Consider the following 21,988-nt stretch of genomic DNA (forward strand, 5'->3'; position numbering starts at 1 on the left):
AGAGGAAAATCATGGATCAGAACCTCTATGCACTAGGTACCGAGTCAGCTCAGAGACGGTCTCTGCCTGACTAGTGTGAACAGGCAGCCGGGGTAAATTAGAGCCCTGAAAGAGATGTCAGGCTTCATGAACATCACACCTGCACTTTCCCTTCAGGCGAAGAAGCCCCGTGAAAATTTTGTGGTCAGATTTAGCCATTTTAGTCTCACTGCCGTTTGCCCAAGTTAATTCAGAGGACTCTCCACTAAGCTCTGTACTGATCTACTGCATCTTATAAGTAGCATAGGGGTACCCGGGTAGCCATTTCTCTTTTTCACTCCTTTTTCTTTCTTTTCTTTTGCTTCACAGCAAGGAAATAAAATAATACGTCTCTACAAGCATTACAGAGGCTTTGCACTAAGGCTGAGCTCTCCCTGCCAAAATCAGGGAGTTAGATAACTCTTCTAGCTGAGCAGATTCGCACCGGCTCCAGTAGGTGTGTTTGAGTGCACTCAGTGTTTAACAAATTTCAATAAGACAGCTGGCTGCCTGGCACGTCAAAACCATGAAGGCACTAAATTGATCACTGGACTTCCATGCAACCAAGCCCAGATCCCCAGAGGGATAAAAAGGGCATCCCGCACTCCTTTCCATCAGAGAGCTGCACTCTCCCAGTTTGCTGCTTCTCGCCAGGGCCGGGCTGTTATCTCCTGCTGCAATGAACCGGCAAACTTACAGCATGCGAGCGGGAGGTGGAGGCAGATCTTACAGCGCTGCCTCAGCTATTATCCCAAGCGGCAACAGGGCTGGCTTTAGTTCGATGTCTGTGGCACGATCTGGAGGAGGTGGAGGTGGTTTTGGAAGGCTCATCGGAGGAGCTGGTGGTGGTGGAGGTTTTGGCAGCAGGAGCCTCTACAACCTTGGTGGTAGCAAGAGGATATCCAGTGGTGTTGGAAGCAGCTTCCGAGCTGCTTTTGGGAGTGGAGGTGGTGGTGGCTTTGGCCTGGGAGGTGGCTGCGGTGTTGGCTATGGATTTGGTGCTGGCGGAGCTGGTGGAAGTCTTGGACTTGGTCTCGGTGGTGGAGGTGGTGGATATGGCTTTGGTGGAGGTGCTGGTGGGCTTGGCTTTGGTGGTGGACAGGGAGGTGGTGGAGGGTTTGGCTTTGGTGGAGTAGGGGGGCTGGGAGGATTCAGTGGAGGCCTGGGTGGTGGCAGAAACCCAGCAGGATTTGGTGGTGGCCCACCTGGAGTCGGTACAATCCAAGAAGTGACTGTCAACCAGAGTCTCCTGGCACCACTGAACCTGGAGATAGATCCAAACATCCATCAGGTGCGAAAAGATGAGAAGGAGCAAATCAAGACCCTCAACAACAAGTTTGCTTCTTTCATTGACAAGGTGAGACTTCATCAAGTGCTGTGGAATCATGATAGAGAGGGAGCCAGACAGCCTTGTAGCTACAAAAATATAACTTCATAGATCTACAGTCTATTGCCTATTTCCTATCTGCATGTCTTCATTAAAGTAATCAAAAAAGACGATTCTTCTAAACAGTTCCAAGGTAGAAAACTAAACATAAGTAACTACTAATAAGAGGATAAGATCCAGGTTTTGTGCCTGAGAAAGAAGGTATATTAGCTCAAACGGAGTAAGCCAGTTTCAGGTCCAGACCTAGCTGCTTAACCCAGCTCTCTCTGTGGGGAATCGCAGCAGACGTGTTAGTCCTTATTGCTTTATTGCCTGCAAGCTAAAGTCCTTTTTATATTGACTCAACTTAAGTCCTTCCTTGGCTTTTACTTGGGTAAATATGTCGTATATATGAGCAAAAGGAAAGGCAATTAAGTACTTGTCTTTTAATCTGTAGTACTCAGATCTTAGCTTTAATGAAGGAAGAAAAATATCTCTTACAAAGAAGGAAAAACCAAAGGATGCTAAAGAAAGCAAGCGATGAAAGAGCTGAACCCACATTTTCTAATGATTGCTCATTGGCTTGCTAAATTAAATTGTCTCTAAAGAGAACTGTCTGCTGAGGGCAGATTTGCTTAGCTACTGGATGGGCTAACACAGCCCTAGATAATCTGGAGGATATTCACAGCTGGACTTAATACTCTTGGTTTGGGATTTCCTTGGTTTATGCTATGCATCAGTCCCGGTTACTGATTCTTGGCCATCAGCATGCTCACAGGTATCTTCTGCTAAGCCTTTTCTGCTTCCCAATGCTCAGGTTCGCTTCCTGGAGCAGCAGAACAAGGTGCTTGAGACCAAATGGACCCTGCTGCAGGACCAGGGTCAAAAAACCAACTCAGGCAAAACCAACCTGGACCCGCTCTTTGAGGCTTACATCAACAACTTGAAACGGCAGCTGGCCAACCTGCTCAACGAGAGAGGACGCATGGACGGGGAGCTGAAGAACATGCAAGACCTCGTTGAGGATTTCAAGAACAAGTGAGTGCCTGTTGGCGGCGCATCCAGGCACCCTGTGGTGAAACGGGATGCAAATGGTTCAGCTTAGCATTAGGCAGTAGGATTAATCTCACTTAAATTTAGCTTTCTGAAAGTCAGCCATCTAGCCTGAGCTATTCATCAAACTTTCTACAGGAAAGGTAAAAAAGGTATCTCCGGTCTGTGCTCTAGCCTGTAACATGGTACCTAACTAATCTCCCTCTAATATACCTCTCCTGTGAGGTACGGCTCCCTGCAGAACCCCTGCCTTCCTCGACAGCAGCAGAAAGGTGGTCCATCGACATATTTCCAATCAGAAAACACAGGTTCAGCCAGGACACAACAACTTGTGATGACACTTGCAAAGGAAAACCATCTGAAAAAGCTTTACCCTCCTTGTTGCATCTGCATTATGTCAAAATGTCATTTCAACCTTTTGAGAAATGGGATTGTCACAAACTAGAGCTGGGCAGTTTCCAGGAGGTTGATTTGGAAATGCCATACCCAGCCCAGATAACCTTGCAGTCCTACCTGTACAACCGTTCTGCTTACCAAGGTATGACCCAGCACGTCTTTCCCTTTATCCCTGCAGGTATGAAGAGGAAATCAACCGACGCACAGCAGCGGAGAACGAATTTGTGGTGCTGAAGAAGGTAGGTGAGACAGGAGACGTTACGGATGCTGAGCTAACCCTAACCATCGCACAGGCTGCGAGAGTCCTAAGGGATGGGTGATCTCATGGAGCTGCATCCTCATCCTTTAAAAGCTGTCATTTGGATTGTGGTTTGGGGGAAAAGGAATGGAGGGGGTTGGAGGATGGAAGTGAATTCTTGTCCCACTCCTGTCCCACAACATACACACATGGTTGCCTGGGCAAAACGGACCATGTAAAATCAAAGACGGTCAGCAGTGCTAGGAACCCCAGGTACCTCCTTATCCACTAACCAAGTTACACACGGCACTTCTTTTGGCCAAGAGATGTTCTCTTGGTGCTCTCCAGGCGGATGTGCCAAGCACAGCTTCTCCAGTCAGGCAGCACCGCTGCAGCAGTGAAAGGGGCAGCCTCATCTCCAGGCTGGGCCAGTTCTTGGCTGAGCTAAAGAAGAGGTACCGGGTGCTGCAGATGTCCCCATGGTTGCTCTTTTCCAGGATGTGGATGCTGCTTACATGAACAAGGTGGAGCTGGAGGCCAAGGTGGATGCCCTGACCGATGAACTCACTTTCCTCCGAGCCCTCTATGATGCGGTACAGACCCCCTCCTCCCCTGATTTCTGTCCTGTTGTCACCGCAAGGACGGCGACCGCCATCATTCATGGCATTTGAAAAGGTAAGTGCAGCCGGCCCGGCATCCTGTGTGCTTCCTCGCAGGAGCTGGCTCAGGTCAGCGCACAAGTGTCTGACACTGCTGTCATTCTGTCGATGGACAACAACCGGGACCTGGACCTCAGCAGCATCATAGCTGAAGTCAAAGCTCAGTACGAAGACATTGCTAACAGGAGCCGGGCCGAGGCGGAGGCTTGGTACCAGACCAAGGTGAACAGACCCATAGATGCCATGGATGCATTTACCGCTGTCCCTATATAAGGCTGTTTGAGCCACATCTTGTCCACCTGGACATCTCAGATGGTTTACTCTTCCTTCTGAACCTCAGTTCGAGGAGCTGCAGGCCACAGCTGGGAAGCACGGGGACGACCTGCGCAACACAAAGGGGGAAATCTCTGAGCTCAACCGGCTGATCCAGAGGATCCGGTCAGAGATAGAGAACACAAGGAACCAGGTAGGAATGGCAAAAGGAGTCCACAGAGCCCCGTTCTGTGGTCCCTTAGCACCGCAGCTCTGCTTTGCTGATCAGGGACTTTAGCAGCCGCAGAGTATGATGTACCTCATTAAATGTCTTGAATTCTCTCCTGAAAAGGGTACCATGCTGTAACACGTATTAAATCATTCTTGCCAGGCTGGCATTTCAACTCCAGCAATGTTAGCTATGGGTGAATGACCTCAGTCATAACTTTTTTCATTAACGCCCCAACCAGAATGGTTTTCTTCCTTGGGTGACTCTTACCCAAAAGGAAAAGCAGCATTTAAGAGTTCCAATCCCTCCTCTTGCAGTGTGCCACCCTGCAGACAGCCATCGGAGACTCTGAGGAGCGTGGGGAGCTGGCCCTCAAAGATGCCAAGGCAAAGATGATTGACCTGGAAGATGCCCTGCAGAAAGCCAAAGCTGACATGGCCCGGCAGCTCCGTGAGTACCAGGAGCTGATGAACGTCAAGCTGGCCCTGGACATCGAGATCGCGACCTACAGGAAGCTGCTGGAGGGAGAAGAGAGCAGGTGGGAGCAAAATCCCTGCGGGAATAACAGCGACTATCACTTTGTCCCTGCCAGCAGGTGGTTCCCCTGCCCGTCTCCTTCATTTGGCTCTAACCTCCCCTTTATCTGCCCTCCAACAGGCTGAGCGGAGAGGGACTCAACCCTATCAGCTACTGTAAGTACCCCAGTGCTTGTCTTGCTTTGGGCCCATTGGGAGCAGGGGCCATGAGCAACCTTAGGAAAAGGAAGATTTTGCCCAATATAAGATGTTCAGAGCCTCGCACCAGCATTGACTTGGCACTGGTGAAGCCACACCTCGAATCCCGTGCTCAGTCCTGGGCCCCTGGCCACAAGAAGGACACGGAGGGGCCGGAGCGTGGCCAGGGCAGGGCAGCGAGGCTGGGGCAGGGGCTGGAGCCCGAGGGTGGGGAGGGGCGGCTGGGGGGGCTCAGCCTGGAGAGGAGGAGGCTGAGGGGAGCCCTCATCGCTCCCCCAGCCCCCGAAAGGAGGCTGGAGCCAGGCGGGGTCGGGCTCTTCTCCCAAGTAACAAGCGATGGGATGAGAGGAAACGGCCTCAAGTTGCGCCAGGTGAGGTTTAGGTTGGATATTAGGAAAAATTTCTTCATGGAAAGGGCAGTCAGGCCACCAGGGCAGTGGTTGAGTCCCCATCCCTGGAGGTATTTAAAAGATGTGTAGATGTGGTGTTTAGGGACATGGTTTAGTGGTGGCCTTGGCAGTGCTGGGTTAACGGTTGGACTTGATGATCTTAAAGGTCTTTTCCAACCCAAATGATTCCATGATTCTATGATTAGTGGCTTGCACAGAGTTGGGTTCAAGTCCTGTAGGTCCAGGTCCTGACAACAGTGCTTTCTGGAACTGGGTGATTGCCAAGCAGATGTCCAACCCTCTGGTTGTTTTTTCTTCCAGCTGTCATCAGCTCCAGCTCTGGCATGGCTGGTGGAGCTGGGTTAGGAGGAGGATTTGGTGGACTGAGCCTAAGTGGAGGAGGCGGTGGAAGCGGCTTTGGTCTTGGAGGAGGCGGCGGAAGTGGTTTTGGTCTTGGAGGCGGCGGTGGAAGCGGTTTCGGTCTTGGAGGTGGCGGCGGTGGTGGAGGCTACAGCTTTGGAAGTGGAGGAGGACTTGGACTCGGAGGGGGTGGTGGTCTCGGAGGTGGATCTGGAGGAGGCAGTGGTCTCGGCGTTGCAAACCGTCTTGGCTATGGAGGAGGTGGCGGCAGCGGTGTGAGCACCAGCGGAGGGAATTTCAGCTCTGGAAGTGCAAAAGGCACCAATCCGGGTGTGAAAATTGTCTCCAAAACCTCCTCCAGCAAAAAGAGCATAAAAAGCCAAAGCCTGAAGAATGCTACACAGCCCGAGTAAAACCAACACCAGACCCTCCCCAAACCAGCGCTCCCACATTGCCCCTGCATTACTCCTGTAATTAATAATTACTCCTGCACACCACCGTCCCCTCCACCCACCTCTGTCCCGGCTCCTCGCACCGTAGTTCTTAAGCATTTGGATCACAGTTCAAGAAAAGCAGCGGAGCACGTGCTAACAAGATCTCCCAAAGTACCTAAACAGGATTAAAAGGAAAACATGGGCCTAAGTGATCTTCTGAACAGGGAATTGTTTTTTCTTTGCTTGCTTGCTTTTAATGAGGCTGAGCAGCTTGTTTGTAATTGCGGCTAGCAGACAGCCATCAGCTAAGACAGATCAAATAGCAGTGAAGATGCAATAACTTGGGGTTTTAGCTCAGTTCTGGCCCACAGAAGCCCAGGGATGGGCTGGGAACTTGGCTTCAGTTCAGCCTGCTTTGCCTTCACTGCTGGGATGAACCAAACTTGCTCCTTCAAGTTAAGCAACTCATCTTCATCAGAGATGCGGGTTATTTTTCTGCTATGTAGAAATACCCCAGGAGGTTGCTGAAAGATCCCAGGCAGTGGTTTGCAAGCGTGGGGCCCCTCTTAAAACATCCCTTATTATGGGAGCACAGAGCCCGTCAGGAGTCACTTCTGAGTCACTCGCGTGCAATGGAAAATCCCTTTTTTCCCCATTCGCAGCCAAGCTTCGAAAAACATGTTTCTTCCAGATGTGCTGAGCATTGCAGCTGCGTGAAGTCAGGCACACGAGCCTGGCCAGTGGTTCAGAGCACAATATTAGGAAAGCAATCTGAGATACCTCCATCTGGAAAGTACCACCCACAGGGATGAGGATTCAACTTGCGACAAGCTTTTCTAAAAGGAAGCCCAAACTACTCTCACATTCCTGTCCTTTCTCTTCTTAAATGAAAGTTTGCCCATAGTGGCACCTCACATGTCATCTCATGGGTGTATTTTTTCTGAGGAGCCACCAGTGACTGATCCAAAGCATGTGGACAAGAGCGTGTTCTCTAAATTATAGGATTTTTTAATTCTAAATAATAACTGAGGCAAAGAGTTCTTCAAAAGCAAGATCAGTGTTTGCAGTTAAATTGGGTTGCTGTCCTGTCTCATGCTAGGTTTTGTGGGAATGGCTTAAAAAATGCCAAAATCATCCAAGAGTCCAAGTCTCACCGACCTTCCCCACTGTCTTGGTAGCAGCAGTCAAGGTGAAAGTCTGAGACGGTGAAAATTACACTGAAAAAAAGGGCCTGAAGGGCCATGTCCGCACTGCTCCTGGGGGTATTTCAGCATCTCCGCTACGTGTGGGTTTCTCTGCCAAAAGAAAGACATTTGGTAAATTGAAAAGCGCAGTCAGGTTTCAGCCCAGCACGTGGGAAATGAGGCAATCGGGAGCAGGAGCCCAAAGGCACGCCAGTGCCCCAAATCTACTTTCCCCTTTCTGATGGAGTTTACCCCTCTAGCCTTCCACCATGTCTTTTTATTGTTGTGAACGTACCATTAAAAAAGAAAATTGCAGCTTTTTATACTTCCATGATAGTGAAAGGACGCTGTGTTTTCCTTCCTCTTTCTTTTTGGAACGTGTCCAATAAAACTGGATTGTAATTTATTTGTTCCTCCCTCTTTTTATTCTAAACCAGAACCAGTAGCATGACATATTCCCAACCTTCAGCAGAGTGAGCTGGAGGGGGCTTTTGCTTTACTTTGGGGGAAAAGTTACAAAATTCTGATAAAATTATAATGAAAAGCTTGAACTCGGTTGTCCCAAAACAAATTGAAGAATCAGAGAAAAGAGGAGGAGGAAGAGGGTGGGGGTTTACCCATTAAGTGACAAAAAAAACCCTAATCACCGTTCATTTCTTAACATATGATTGGGGTTAATCCAAAAGCCTTTCTTCCGTGGAAGGGAGTGTTTTGCACAGCTCTGCTAGCTCAGGCAAAACCCCAGTATTTAATTTTTGTTTTCTTAAAAAGACGTAGCAAAACCAAGCATCTACAGGGCTCTGGGGGAGGATTTTATCAGGAGGATCTAGATTGAGGATGGGTTTCGGTGAGCTGGAGCAGAGCAACTCACCAACCGATGCAGGTATTTTGGTCAGCCGTCATTGCAAAAGAATAAAAAAGAAAAAAGGAAAAAAACCCAAAGCCCTCAGACAAACCCTCACACCTTATTGCATTTCAAAGAGTCAGACGCTTCGCTCTTCCCTGACCTCTCAACATCCCGGCTTTACATAACTCAGCGCAGCAAACGGGGAAGAGCAAGCAAGTACACGCCAGCCCCGCAGCTTCACAGCAGACGCTCACAACCGCTTCAGCAAAACCTCACTGAAACCCAGATGCACCCAAACACGGGAGCATCAAATCTCCCTTCACCCAGAAAACCAAAGGAGCCGCACGAAGAAAGACCAAAGTCTGGGGACAAAACCCAACGCCTCGGTCCCCGCTGTCGGAGGATGCTGCAGACAGGCCAAAAATCAGCGAAGGTTAAAAATAAACTCTGAGTCACCTCGATTTCGGTACTCGCCTGTGTGAACGCTGAATTACACGGCACGGGTGTGAGGAATTAATACAGCTAATGACAACCTAACCTGAACTAACCTTAAAAGTTTTGAATGTCTTTCTTCCAGCCTGCGCTGAAACAAAAGCAAATAACAGAATCCAAAAGCGGGGCTCACAGGCAGCTGAGCTCCTGCAAACATCTCGGCTGGCCCCGTTCCTCCTCCCTTTGCGCTGCATCCCCTGCCCACCCGCCACCCCCAGCGGTGCCTGAACCCCCCCAGGCAGCCCCTCTGCAGCAAATCCTGCCTCCCAGATTGCCATCCTCCCTGCGGGCAACCTTCCCCTCTGAGGGGGCAAACACAGCCCGCCTGCGGCCCACGGCAGCTTCAGGAGGACCGTGCACATGAGCGACAGAAGCCAAGCAAGGAAACTGTGTGGGACTGCGAGATACTGCAAGCATTTTCCTTGTTTTGGTGCCTAAAAAATCATTTGGTTTACTCTTCCAGATCCTTTGTAATATTCCACTTAATTACCGTTGTCTGCAGCAACAGGCTTTCCTAGAAGAGCTGGGGAGGTAATGACTGCCTTCAACGTGAATCCTTTCTCTTTGCTTTAATTAAAGCATTTGCAGCCTGTGCTCCGGTTCCCAGGTGTGACTTTGCATAGCTTTTTGGAAGTCGAAGGCAGGCTCCCTGCCTGGCCCCCTCCACAGGACCCACACATGTGCCAGTTCACATCTGCAGGCTTAGGAAAGCAAATCTCCGTACATCTGCCATGCTTGTAACAGAATTTATTTATTTTCAATATCAGCATAACCCCAGTGGTGGTGTTATGGAGGTTACCTGCCGCTGTGCATCGCCTGTGAAATGGGGGGGTCGTTGCTTCTGGATGTGTGAGCATGGGTGCAAGTTTTCCCTGCGAAACTCTGCGTTTCCAGCACCCAGGAGGTTCCCACGTCTCCACTCCCGAGGCGAGAGCACCCCCTTGCTACCGCCCAGCCGCCTCCCTTTCAGCGGGAGGGTGCCTTGCAACACCCCGTCCAAGGATCGGCTTCCAAGGATCGGCTTCCCGATAGCTCGCCCGAAGGCGCTGCGGGTGCCGGTGACTCACGCTATTGGCAATAAGCAGTGACAGGAGTGCTTGCAGGAGATGATAGTTGGGAGCGCTGGCTTTTTCTGATTGCAATGAGAAAAAAAATAAAAATAAATAAAAAAAAAACCAAACCAACCCAACCCTTCTGCTCAGGTTCTTTCAAGTTCCCAGACAGAGAAAACGGCAGTTGGAAACACATCAACAGAAACAAGCTATGAGGTGCAGCAGATACCCTTAAGCCGCTCATTTTGGATTACGCTCCTGTACTTATTGCTCACGTAGCCGATTTCGAGAATCTTTGTGATTTAGCCGCTCGGGGTTTCATCTCTGCCTTGCACTATTATTTTATCTGACAGATAACACGTCCGAGGTGGGCAGCCCTCGTGGCACAAGGATGCGGCTGGGCAGAGTCTGATCTGCAGGAGTAGTTTTGGGCAGGAGGGAGGAGATATTTTCTCTTGTAACCTGTGTCCAGCTCTTCATGGACACAAGAGAAGAGGTCCCTGGCTCTCCTGCCTTTACGCCATCCTAAAGCACAACCCAGCCGCGCCGGGGGGGATTGAAGCTCCTGGGCAAGGGTTCACCCGAGAGCCCAAGATCAAGGGGCAAAGGCTATTTTAGAAAAATCTTCCTCAGGGGCTGAATGATCTCAGCAGAGTGAAGGCGGGGGTGGGAGAGAGCTGGAAGAAAAGCCGGCGAATTCCCCTTCACAGACCGTCTTGGAGAGCCAGCAATGACATGTGATAAAAAGTGATAAAAATACCACTTCACAGGGAGCTTTTGAACCCTGAGCCTGACAAGGAGGTTCAAAAGAAGAGCAATCATTTCAAGCATCTTTTTAATAACTATTTTATAAGTCTCGTAGTACTATTTAATGTAATTTGAAGGTATTTTGGAAAAGGGATTTACTTGCTGCCTTTGAAAGCCGTGCTACCTAATTTCTCAGTTTCCCCTGCAATAAGGGGAGACAATTTTTTTGGTAAGATCCCAGAAAATACTGCCACGAGACAACTGCCACTCAGCTATTCTCTGCAAGCCCATGATCATTTAGATGCCTTTTCTGAGAGAAATCAAAAAAGCTGCACTGATAAGTAAAACCACCTTCAGCCCCAGCTTTCCCAAGCCAATACCAGGAGGTGCAGGTCCAGTCCCAGAGCTGGCAGCCTCAGAAAAGCCCCTATTTATGCTGCCCTGTTTGCTGGGCAACATGTTAAACCCTAAACTTCACCTTGCAAAAGCTTCAGCGCAAGGAACCTTCCTCAGAGCGAGCCCTTGGCTCGCCTAAGGAAAACCGGCTCCCAGGGTCTCGGGAGAATCGTGTTGCGTCCTGCTCCTGAGCGTAGACCTCAGCGAGTCCTCCCATTCAATTCTAATTTCATGACTCAGAGCGGCAGGCTTTGGTAGAGGGGGGAGCTCCCTCACTCCGTTACTTTCTTGCCTGCAAACAATGCATTTTTCAGCGCCTCGCTGTAGCCTAGGTGTGTTTGACAAGGCAAGTTGCTGCAAGGCACGTCAAGTTCTGAATTCCCGTGCCAAGTTTTCCAAGCAGATAAAAGAGGAGGCTCCAAAGCTCTCCCATCACAGGGGTTTCTGTCTCCATTGCCCTCTGCTCTTTCCCTGCTGCGCAGCTTTTATTCACCAGCCTTTTTTTTTCCCCTCTCCTGCTCTTTGCATTTCCAATTGAACAAGCAACCATGAGTCGGATCTCTTTCAGATCATCTACTGGAGGGGGCATGAGGGGCTTTAGCTCAGGCTCTGCTATCGTAGGAGGTGGCGGTGGTACCAGAAGCAGTTTTAGCTCTGTCTCTGTCTCCAGAGTTGGAGGAGGAAGAGCCGGAGGTGGAGGAGGCTATGGAGCTGGTGGTGGCTTCGGCAGCAGAAGTCTCTATAACATAGGTGGAAACAAAAGAATTTCCTACAGCTCAGTTGGTGGAGGTCTACGGAGCGGAGCCGGTGGTGGATACAGCTTTGGTGGAGGAGCTGGCTTTGGTCTTGGCTATGGTGGTGGAGCAGGCGCTGGTTTTGGCTTAGGAGGAGCTGGTGGTGGTGGCGGCTATGGGCTGGGCAGTGGATTTGGGCTGGGAGGTCCCGGATTTGGTGGTCGAGGGTTCCCTGTTTGCCCACCTGGTGGCATCCAAGAAGTGACCGTCAACCAGAGCCTCCTGGCCCCCCTCAAGCTGGATATCGACCCAGAAATCCAGAAGGTGCGAACACAGGAGCGGGAGCAGATCAAGACCCTCAACAACAAATTTGCCTCCTTCATCGACAAGGTGAGAGTTTGGTCTTAAACATCAACCCATGCATGTTTTCAGTTGCCTCGGGAAAGAACAACAGGAAGAAATTTCCCTTGGATTTAGGGGCTTGCCTGAACTAATCCCAGCCGACAAACAGCATGGGCTTGGCTGAAAACTAAGAACCGTCTTATGTTTCCTCTTTGCAAGGATGAGTTTTTCAGCACCTTATTTTATGGATAAAGTAAATCCCCCTCCTCCCTGTAAAAAAAAACATCCTGGGGGCTGGATGGATCTGCTACTGTTTGTAAAATGGCAAAGCTCTACACAACTCCACAGGATAACACCAACTTAAACCAGTAAGGTGGGCTGAGCACCTAGTGGGGGGAGAAACACCTAAAGTCGCAAATACATGTGTTTGGCCTACTTAATAGCTCTCGAAAAATCTTGCTAAACACCTTAGCTGCTTTTGATACTTTTGAGAATCTGGTGCCTTACATTAGGAAGATCCTAATAATTTCCCCCCGATTGTCCCAGCATCTCTTGTTGTTTTCTGTCTGTGTGGAACCATCCCTCCTTTTCCTGGCAGTGGGGGTTTTTGTGCATTGTTCGCATGGGCTTCAGCATGTCCCTGTTTTTTGTTTCTCCCCAGGTGCGCTTTTTGGAGCAGCAGAACAAAGTGCTGGAGACCAAGTGGAGCCTCCTCCAAGAGCAAGGTCACACAGTCACCAGGAAGTCCCTCGAGCCCCTTTTTGAAGCCTACATCAACAACCTCAGACGGCAGCTGGACAGTCTTATGGGAGAGAGGGGAAGGTTGGACTCTGAACTGAGGAACATGCAGGACATGGTGGAAGACTTTAAGAACAAGTAAGAAATCGTGCTCTGTAGCATAAGTGATTAACAGGCAGGGAAAATCAGGGCAGGCGGTTCATGCTCGCTGGTGCACACCTTGTGTTTGCACTGGGTTCCTCTTCCAGTTTGCAAAATTAACACATAAAAGCAAAACTTCATCTCAGAATTACCTCTAGTTAAGCCAGATTTCTTATGTGCAGGATCAGCATTTAGCACAGAATTCATGCACCCGTGGGACGCTGCTCCGGTGTAACAGAGGACACAGTCTGATCCCTTGAGTCTCGCAAAATAATACACCTGGAGACAGAAAAACGTGTAACTCATGAGTATGATGGACATGCAAAAAGGGAATGAAACAGAGCCATAAACTGCCAGCTCCAAAATCCCCCATTTCTCTTTTTGCAAAGGAAATCCCAGCCTTTCCAGAGGGCCCCAGGCGACCTGCGTGCGCTCGGTCTCGCTCGGCTCCGATCACCTGAAAGATGCTCAGCGATTTTCTCTGACCGTGGTCAAAGAAAACGATTTCCCTGGGGAGGCAATTAATCCCATCCTGAGATAAGGTGTCCAGCGGAGGCGGGATGAATCGTTGTAAGGGCATGCCAGCTGGTGTCTGCTGGCTATAAGGGACATTTAGGTGGTTTTTTTAGGCGAGGCCGTTCATTTTTATTTGTCTGTAGTCTGGCGAGAACAATCTCTCACTTATTCAATCAGATCTGGCCAAGTGCACATTTGAGAAAAACACCCTGGAGGCCTGAAATATGTTTATATTAGATAGTTAAGCATGTGAAGAGACAGATTTTTGGGGGGGACGGACGGTGAGATGGCACTTAGAGCTAACAGGATGGACTGACATAGCTTCTGGTATGTCGTACTTGGGTGCATTTCAGGTCTCTATACGTATTACAGGCTTTTAGAAATACTGATCAGGCCCAAAATGCCAAATGATATCGTCTGGATTTTGGAGCTACTGCCTGGGAAAGAGAATGCATTTTATTTCAAGTCTAGACTTGGTTCGCAGTCCACTGGCTAATTTCGATTTCTTCCCGTGTCCGCTCAGAGACCCATCTGCAGGGATATCTCTGCCAATATTGGTTAGAGGACTGGCACAAACCTGCCTTTAAAATCCAGGTCTTTGCCTCAACAGCCTACATGTTCTGTCTACTTTCTAACTAAGCCCTGCCCTGATTATCTGATGAGAGGATGTTGCTCAGAGCCATAAAAAGTTCCACAGAAACATAGTCTGAGGCATAATGATCTGCTCTTGCACAACCACGGCTAAAGAATCACAGACGTCTTTTTTTTTAATTAAATGCTGCAGTGGGTTATTGAGAGCCATTAGCATTATTATAATATCAAATATCAGATTGTTACATTATTATATATTTGTAGACATTGCAATGCAGGTTCGTTGAAAGCCTTTTGCATAACTTTGCTTTGGGCAAAGGTCACCAAGAATACCTGCTCCTGCCTCCTACCGAAACGGGCTCTGATCCTGCACACATTTATGTATGAGCTTGACTTTAAGGGCAGGGATTAAAAGCTATTAATTTTAGCTGAGACTACTCACACCATGGAGCCTTGCAGGCTCGGAGTCAGTAATCATTTGCTCGGCATCTGCTCTGGACTGGAAACAGGTGGGAGTAAGGAACAGATCTGTGAGCCACGACTAATGACTGGGGACCGGAGTGGTCCCATCTCCGCTTCCCATGCTGGCTTTGCTCTTCATTTCCACCAAAACCCTCTCACTCTTTTATCCTAACAGATATGAAGACGAGATCAACCGGCGCACTGGGGCAGAGAACGAGTTCGTGGTCCTCAAGAAGGTGAGTGAACTGGGAGTTATGGGACGGACAATGAAATTAACTGGGCATGCACAGAGCTCAGGCAAAGCTCATGGGAGCTGGGGTCCTCCAACCTCATGGCTGGGTCAGGCTATGATGTTGGCACGTGTAGGAGCAAGTGTGGTGTAAGTATGGGCTGGGTCCTCCTGAGGCAACGAATGGGCATAACCTTCTCCGTGCCGATGGAGCTGCCCTGTTTTCTGAAGATAGCTCCTCCGGTTGCAGTTGCAAACCATCTGGCCTCCTGTGGCTGAGTTCAACTCTGTCTTGGGTCACCTGCCCATGAGTCAGAGCTTTGCCTTCTGCCCAAGAATCTGGTTCTGGCTCACAGTAAATGTCCAACATTACATTAAAAAAAATACCTTGATCATAGCAATATAAAAACAAGCCTGAAGAATAACAGACTTGGAAGCAGAGAGATGGTCCCACTGTCCTGAAGCCCCTTTGGCTTGTGGTTTCATCAGAAGTCTTTGGTTTTCTTTTCTTTAGGATGTGGATGGCGCTTACATGAACAAGGTCGAGCTGCAGGCCAAAGCAGATGCACTGGCAGATGAAATTAACTTCCTGAGAGCTCTCTACGAAGCGGTAAGCCCTCAGCTCTCCCCACGAGAGCGTCCTCCACAGCTCCCTGCTGTACGGCTCTCCATGCCCTGGAGCTCCGGCCACCATGCTCAGTGCTGTACAGCAGTAGAAGAGAGGGTAGTCACTGCCTTTTTGGAGTTACAATGCAGGCATAAGATAGAAAAGGGTGGATCGTTAGAGACAGAGCAGGGGGAAATGCAAGAAAATGGCTTGGCGGAGAGGGTTCCCAAGCCACCTCTTCTCTGCACGGTTTCCACCCCAGATACCAGACCGTTAACTTAATTTTTTGTATCATCTTCTGCAGGAATTGTCCCAGATGCAGCAGCAAGTATCTGACACCTCTGTGGTCCTGTCCATGGACAACAACCGTAACTTGGACCTCAACAGCATCATTGCAGAGGTCAAAGCGCAGTACGAGGACATCGCCAACCGGAGCCGGGCTGAGGCTGAGGCTTGGTACCAAAACAAGGTGGGTAACCAGAACGGCAGACTGATCTCTGTGATTCACGTGGCATCACACTAGCTGATGGGAGGCAGGACTAACAGAGGAAGGATCACCGCATTACACCAGAGATTAATTTATTTTCTGTGCGTCTTGCAATAGGCTCTTGCATACAGATCCCCAGTGTTCGCTTGTGGACCGGTACTCTTGACCAGCCTTATATTCTTTGTGGTGAAACCAAGGGCCAAGATGCTTAAATGCCTTGACCCTGGGCTCACAAGGAGTCACCGGTAGATCTGCCTTAGACACAGAGCACTCCTCTTTCCCTTCCAGGTTCTTAACAGTAGGTGACAACCCGTAGGTGCTCTATGCAATGCAATAGCTGCTGCCCTAGCATATATTGATAACTAAGGGCAAATGCTGTTACTCCACAGGCAGGTTGCTCAGAAGAATGTTGTCCCCCACCCTTAACCTGCATCCAGACCTGCACTTTGTGCCCTGAAGTCCCCTCACCCTTCTCTGAGCCCCGTGGTGCCTAACCAGCGCTCTCCTCCTTTCTACCTATCAGTATGAGGAACTCCAGGTCTCCGCCGGGCGGCACGGTGACGACCTGCGTAACACCAAGATAGAAATTTCGGAGATCAACCGGATGGTCCAGAGGCTGCGGAACGAGATCGAGAGCGTGAAGAAACAGGTAGGAGGGGATGCTCCTGCAGAGCAGCTGCTGCATGGTGGAGGGCAGGTAGGAGGTGATGGTGGCCAGGCACAGCAGAAAGAGCCAGCTCCTGGCATTGGAGTGGGGCTGGAAGTCCAGGCTTCCTCCCCTGCATTAAAGAGGGCATGGCCACCTCTCTCTCTGCCCACCAGAGAAGGCCCCTCAGTGCAAGGATGTGCTGTGATAGCTGCTTTCTTGCTGGGCAAGCAAGATGTGAGCTACTAAGCCACCCCAGCAAAGGTGTGCAGCAAAGCAAAGAGATGCAGATGTCTCTCCTTTTCTTGGGGGACAGGATTATGGCTGCAGCTCCCCAGTTCCCCACCCTATGGCACCTTCCCAGTGGCCCATCAGGAGCTCTCAGTGCCATGTTGGGAGCCAGTATCTACAATACCATAGCAATACTCAGGAGAGCGGTTTGGGGTAGCCCAAGATAAACAACTCTCTGTTTCCCTTGCTTTTAGTGTGCCAACCTCCAAGCGGCCATCGCTGAGGCAGAGGAGCGCGGGGAGCTGGCCCTCAAGGATGCCAAGGCCAAACTGTCCGAGCTGGAGGATGCTCTGCAGAAGGCTAAGGCTGACCTGGCCCGGCAGCTCCGCGAGTACCAGGAGCTGATGAACGTCAAGCTGGCCCTGGACATCGAGATCGCGACCTACAGAAAGCTGCTGGAGGGAGAGGAGAGCAGGTGAGGACAAGCACATGGACCTGTCGTGTGCTGCTCTTCAGAGCAGGGCACATCTCCTTGGGTTCAAAGAGAGAGCTCGCCCCAACGGGCTGGAGGACCAAGTTGGTGAAGACGTAAAAGAGCACCAAGATTTAAAACAAGAGCAGAGAGAGGGATACTTTGAATTGTGAGCTTTCTAGGAAAAGATGAGTTTCTCCAGCTCTTGGAACATGCCGCACTAAGAAAAATGAGCAATATCACCTTTCACCTGTGATGCAGACATACCCCACCAGAGGACAGCCCCTACTGAAGGCCACAAGAGTCTAATTAGATGGTCCCAGTGGCTAATGTTACAGCTTGTCTGTCCTTTGACATTATTGCTTACTTTTCCCTTTCCCAACAGGCTTGCCGGAGAGGGAGTCGGAGCCGTGAGCGTCTGTAAGTATCTCCCCCCCTTCCGCCCTTGCTCACTCCCCGCCCTGCGGCAGGGGTGGTGGTGCAGGTCCCCCCACCTTGGGCAACCGGCAGGACCCTAAAGCGGGTGTGCGCTGTGTCTCCCCGCAGCCGTGGTCAGCAGCTCGAGTGGGATGGGCTACGGCGGTGGCATGGGCGGAGGTCTCGGCATGGGCGGAGGTCTCAGCATGGGAGGCGGCGGCGGCGGCGGCAGCTACAGCATGAGCAGTGTCAGCGGCGGCGGCAGTGGCGGCTTCGGAGGCGGGAGCGGAGGGTTCGGCGGGGGGCTCGGCTATGGCGGAGGCAGCGCCTTCAGCTCCGGGAGCAGCCGAGGCATCAGCTACAGCACAGGAGGCACAGGAGGCAGCGTGAAGATCGTTTCCAAGACCACCACTAGCAAAAAGTCCATCAGATAAGGATGGCAAGCACGGGGCCCCCCGCGCAGACGACGACATGTTTCCTGCCTTCCGAAAGCAAGTGCTGCCCTACGAAATCAATGGTGTAAATAGCTGCGCTAGACCCTCTCCTTCCTCCGTCCTTCACCCTCCACCTTTTGGGCAGCGGGGGGAGACCAGGACCCCACCGCGAGAACCTGGAGCACCTTTGGCTAAAGCATAGGTTGTAACAGGTCACTGACAGGGCTTTGGAGAGCCGCCGTGGACCCCGGTGGTGGCCCTCTTTCAGCACAGTCCTTGCTCTTCCCTTGTTCTCCCCCTGGAGCCACGCGTTTAAAGCGAAGTGGAAGCACTTTGCTGAACGGGGACAGCCGCGCTCGGCCACGCACATTCATTGCATTCGTCCTAAAATGAGGGTGACAGCCTTGTGAAACCACCGTCCTGGGTCCTCAGCAATGAAAATAGCTCCAAAATGCTCTAAAAGCCTCTGCCACGTGTTACAATCTCCAAATGTTTTGTCTGCAAGTAAAGATTTTTCCAGCCCCTTCTGTTTTCTCAGGCACCCGTGGGAAAGGTTATTGCTTTCTGTGTACATGAATTGCCACACTGATTTCTAACTCTTTGCCCTCATGGCTACAGCCTCTTCACTCCCAAGCCTACCATACTGTATGGTCCAATAAAGAGCATCTGTCATTTTTAAAATCTGCCTTTTTTTGGCTTTTCTTCTCTGCTGATCTGGGTATGGATGTGTGCTGTGCCCCAGATGCAGTGGGGACTCTCTGTAGGCAGTTTATGAGAAAGGATCGTTGCCTCCAGGAAAAAAACCTCAGTTTTAGGACTCAGGCTCTGGCCTGGCTCTGGGACAGGCTGGGGAGCGTGGAAAGAAGGGTGGGATGGACGGAGAACTGAGGCACGGGGAGGAAAAGCTGCCTCAGGGCTGAGCCAAAAGCTGGATGAATCCCACCACGGTGGTTAACTGCAAAGCTGCCCTTTCTGCCCGTCACTGCAGGAGCGAGAAAGGGCAGGGGAGTGGGAAAAGGCGGGTGATTCCCAAAGGTTTAGCTGGGATTCACGAGTTAGCACACGTGGGGCACGGCTCAGCCCGGCCGTTAAGGCAAACAGGAGGAAATCTTACGGCAGAGGAGCCCAGCTCTGGCATCAGCACTACGGCAAGGACACGGCGGGAACGGCATCAAACAGGGAGGGGAATGGAGCAGCCAAACATCGCCCTAACCAGAGAGAGCACCTGGAGGGAGGGCAGCACTAGCAAAGAGGGGTGGACACAGGGCAAAGCGCCCAATATCTGCATGTGCAGTGTTTGCACATCGAGGTTTCCCTAGCACAGGCAAATACCTCACTAAATATCCCGGCTGCTCCTCTGGAAGGGCTGTTTTGGGGTCTCACCTTCATTTTGAATCAACCTGAGGTCTTCCAGGGTGCCCGCAGCACCCGGCCTCCCAACTGCCATCCAGCCCCCAGGGGAGGTTTCAAAGACCTGCCTGGACAGAGGGTTTCAGTCAGGCTCCCACGCTGTTCCCGGGCTCCCTCCTGTGGCTCCGTGGGCATCCCCTGGCTCTTGCTCCCTGCCAGGCTGCAGGACCAGGCGCAAATCCTGGCAGGAGTGACTGGGAAGCACGGGGTGAGGTGGGAAGCCAGCCCCAAAGGCAGGAGCTGGAGGATGAACCAAGGGTGAGGAAAGGGGCCAGGGAAGGAGGGGAGGAGATGAGGACGGATCCGCAGCCCCTTGGGGACGCCGGTCCCAAAAGGAGACTGGTTGGTGTCCACCAGCCCACCCCTCATCCCCTGCAAACTCCAACTGGGGGTGCACCCAGGCAGGACCCCAGGGAGCGAGAGGAGAGGAGGGCATCAGCCATGTCCGCAAGGCAAAAGCACCTCATGCACGGCGTGCCAGCGCGCTCACCGCAGGGAAATACCTCCGAGCTCCTGAGTCAACGGGGCCCCGCACACCCATCTTGCTGCGCAGAGCTGTGCAAGCACCGGACAATCCAGCATGGTGTCTCCAGCAGGTGGGGACCCAGAGCAAGAGAAAGGCATGGTGCCACCCTGCAAGGGCTCGAAGGTCCTACGGTGGGGCCGGGGTGGGGCTCACACCCACCAGTCTCCCCTCCAGCGCGTGGGAAGGGGCAAGGAAATGGTGGCTTTGGAAAGCCGCGGCAGCCCGCTTGCACCAGAGGAGGTTTTGTGAAGGGTGAACGGGTTGGGCTTCGTTCATTTAACAGTTTGCATCCGTTTTCAAGCACCTGACCTTGTTTCTTAGACTGTTTTAAGGAAACAGAGTAAAGTTTGCAAAGCAGAGGCATTTGTAACAGGCACAGCATCCCAACCAGGCTACTGTTGCTAAACTATATTTTGTTGTGTTTTGGTTTTTTTTTTTTTTTAATTATTGAAAATGTCAAATATAAGTTTGTTTTGGTTTGGTTGTTTTTTAACAGAAGTGTGCACAACATGTTGCTGTGCCATCAGCCGCATCAACACGTGGGCCGCCACCACCACCGAACCCTCCGTGAAACTTGTTTGTGAGCCGCGCCGCCGAGCCCTGACCCACCCGCGCGGTACCTGGGCATCTCTGCAGCCTCCGTCGGTCCGGGGCCACCGGCTGCTGTCGGGTCCTTCTCCTGCGGTCTGAGGGTGAGGATGCTACCGAGGCAAAAAAAGCACTGAGCAGCTATCGGTCTCTTTTCTGTTTCCCTGGAAGTGTTTTCAGAACCCACCCTGGCACCTCTTCTCTGAGAAAGCAGACAGCAGATGCAAGAAGTCATCTTCTGATTTGCAGAGACCTGGAAAACTCACATATGCAAGTCAAACTTGACAAGTAATGCCAGCTGGCAACTTAAACATGAGGTGAAATATTTTTTTAAAACCAACATTTAATTTCAGCATTTCCTATGGGAATGATCTCGTCTCTGGAATGCTGAAACATCTCCCCTTAACATTTCCCAAATGTCACTTTGCAGCTTTTTGACTCAAAAGCGGAATTTTCATCAAAGAGAATTATTTTGTTTTAATTTGCAAATGCTTTACGCAGCCTGCAAATGAAAGAAGACACGAAATGGCTGCAGGGAAGGTAACACAGCACGCAGCAAAACCAGCAGCGGAACAATATTCCCAGCTACCATCTGCGAGGCACGTTCAGTCCGAGCGTTGCTATTTAAACAGGGCAGCAACATCCCGCTGCCCAGAGCGGCTGGAGACCGGAGTCCGGCTGCACACGATGCCAAGCGCCGCAGGACAGCAGCGGGGACCTCCGGGCTCACGTGCAGTGCAATATAGCACTGCATGGTAAATAAACATGAAGCCCCATAAAATTGGTGCACCGTGACTGGATACGCTCTCCAGGACACATGAATAATCCTTGTTTATCTTCCCAGCTCTGAGAATAGCACTGTGCAGATCCAATTTGTTTTAATAGAGAGAAATTAAACTTCACACAAGCGCTACGGCTCTTTGCAAGGAAACTCGAACCAGGAGCAGCGCTCGGTGCAGGATGGAGCTGAGGGACACGCTACGTGCAGGCACAGAGCTGATCCGAAACACCGCGACTTTCCAGCAACACTGCTTCCAGGGCTCGGCTTTCTTTATCGTGAGAAAAGACGTACCCTAGGGCCATGAGAAAGGATGAGATGCTACAATACTGCTGAAATAACCTTCAGCGTTGAAAGACCTTGCTTTCCACATGGAGCTCGGTGGAGATCACAGCCCCAGCAGCCCTACGCAGGGATTAAGGATAGGCTCAGAAAGCGTTACAACGCAATTTGGGATATTTAGCTTTTTTCGGGTACCACCATCTCAGCACCAGTGTTGCAGGCAGAATAGGATAAAGGGGGTATCAGCTAATGCCCACCTAAGGTCAGGGGCTCTTTCAAGCCATCGGGGGAAATGAGACCTCCCCGCTCTGTATAAAGCATCTGGCAACAACAGCAATAATGAAGGCGAAGTTATTCCAAAACCCTGGGCTGTATCGGTGTCTCTGTGCTAGCACAGAAAACAATTATCTGGAGAAAGCAGGTCACACCTACACTTCAAAGTCATCTAGTAGTTATAGCTGACTGGCCTCCAGATACTGCTGGGAACAGGCTCAAAGGACTGCAACACCCA

At 50.9% G+C, this 21,988-nt stretch overlaps 2 protein-coding genes across 2 annotated transcripts; both read left to right on the plus strand.

Annotated features, from left to right (window-relative positions):
• Window positions 1-697: 697 nt before the first annotated feature.
• LOC309600238 (keratin, type II cytoskeletal 75-like) lies at window positions 698-6,107 on the plus strand (the record flags this gene model as incomplete). Its single annotated transcript, XM_082332366.1, has 9 exons — window positions 698-1,375; window positions 2,202-2,422; window positions 3,012-3,072; window positions 3,569-3,664; window positions 3,788-3,952; window positions 4,071-4,196; window positions 4,529-4,749; window positions 4,869-4,903; window positions 5,656-6,107. The coding sequence occupies 9 exons, from the start codon at window positions 698-700 to the stop codon at window positions 6,105-6,107; spliced, it is 2,055 nt and encodes a 684-aa protein (XP_082188492.1).
• Window positions 6,108-11,394: 5,287 nt separating this feature from the next.
• On the plus strand, window positions 11,395-17,893 carry LOC309600247 (keratin, type II cytoskeletal 75-like; the record flags this gene model as incomplete). The annotated part of the gene is made up of 9 exons (XM_082332385.1): window positions 11,395-11,970; window positions 12,584-12,798; window positions 14,546-14,606; window positions 15,114-15,209; window positions 15,511-15,675; window positions 16,217-16,342; window positions 16,825-17,045; window positions 17,428-17,462; window positions 17,589-17,893. The coding sequence occupies 9 exons, from the start codon at window positions 11,395-11,397 to the stop codon at window positions 17,891-17,893; spliced, it is 1,800 nt and encodes a 599-aa protein (XP_082188511.1).
• Window positions 17,894-21,988: the final 4,095 nt, after the last annotated feature.

The sequence above is a fragment of the Platalea leucorodia genome, assembly GCF_965183815.1.
Source record: "Platalea leucorodia genome assembly, chromosome: 23".
Taxonomy (NCBI): Eukaryota; Metazoa; Chordata; class Aves; order Pelecaniformes; family Threskiornithidae; genus Platalea; species Platalea leucorodia.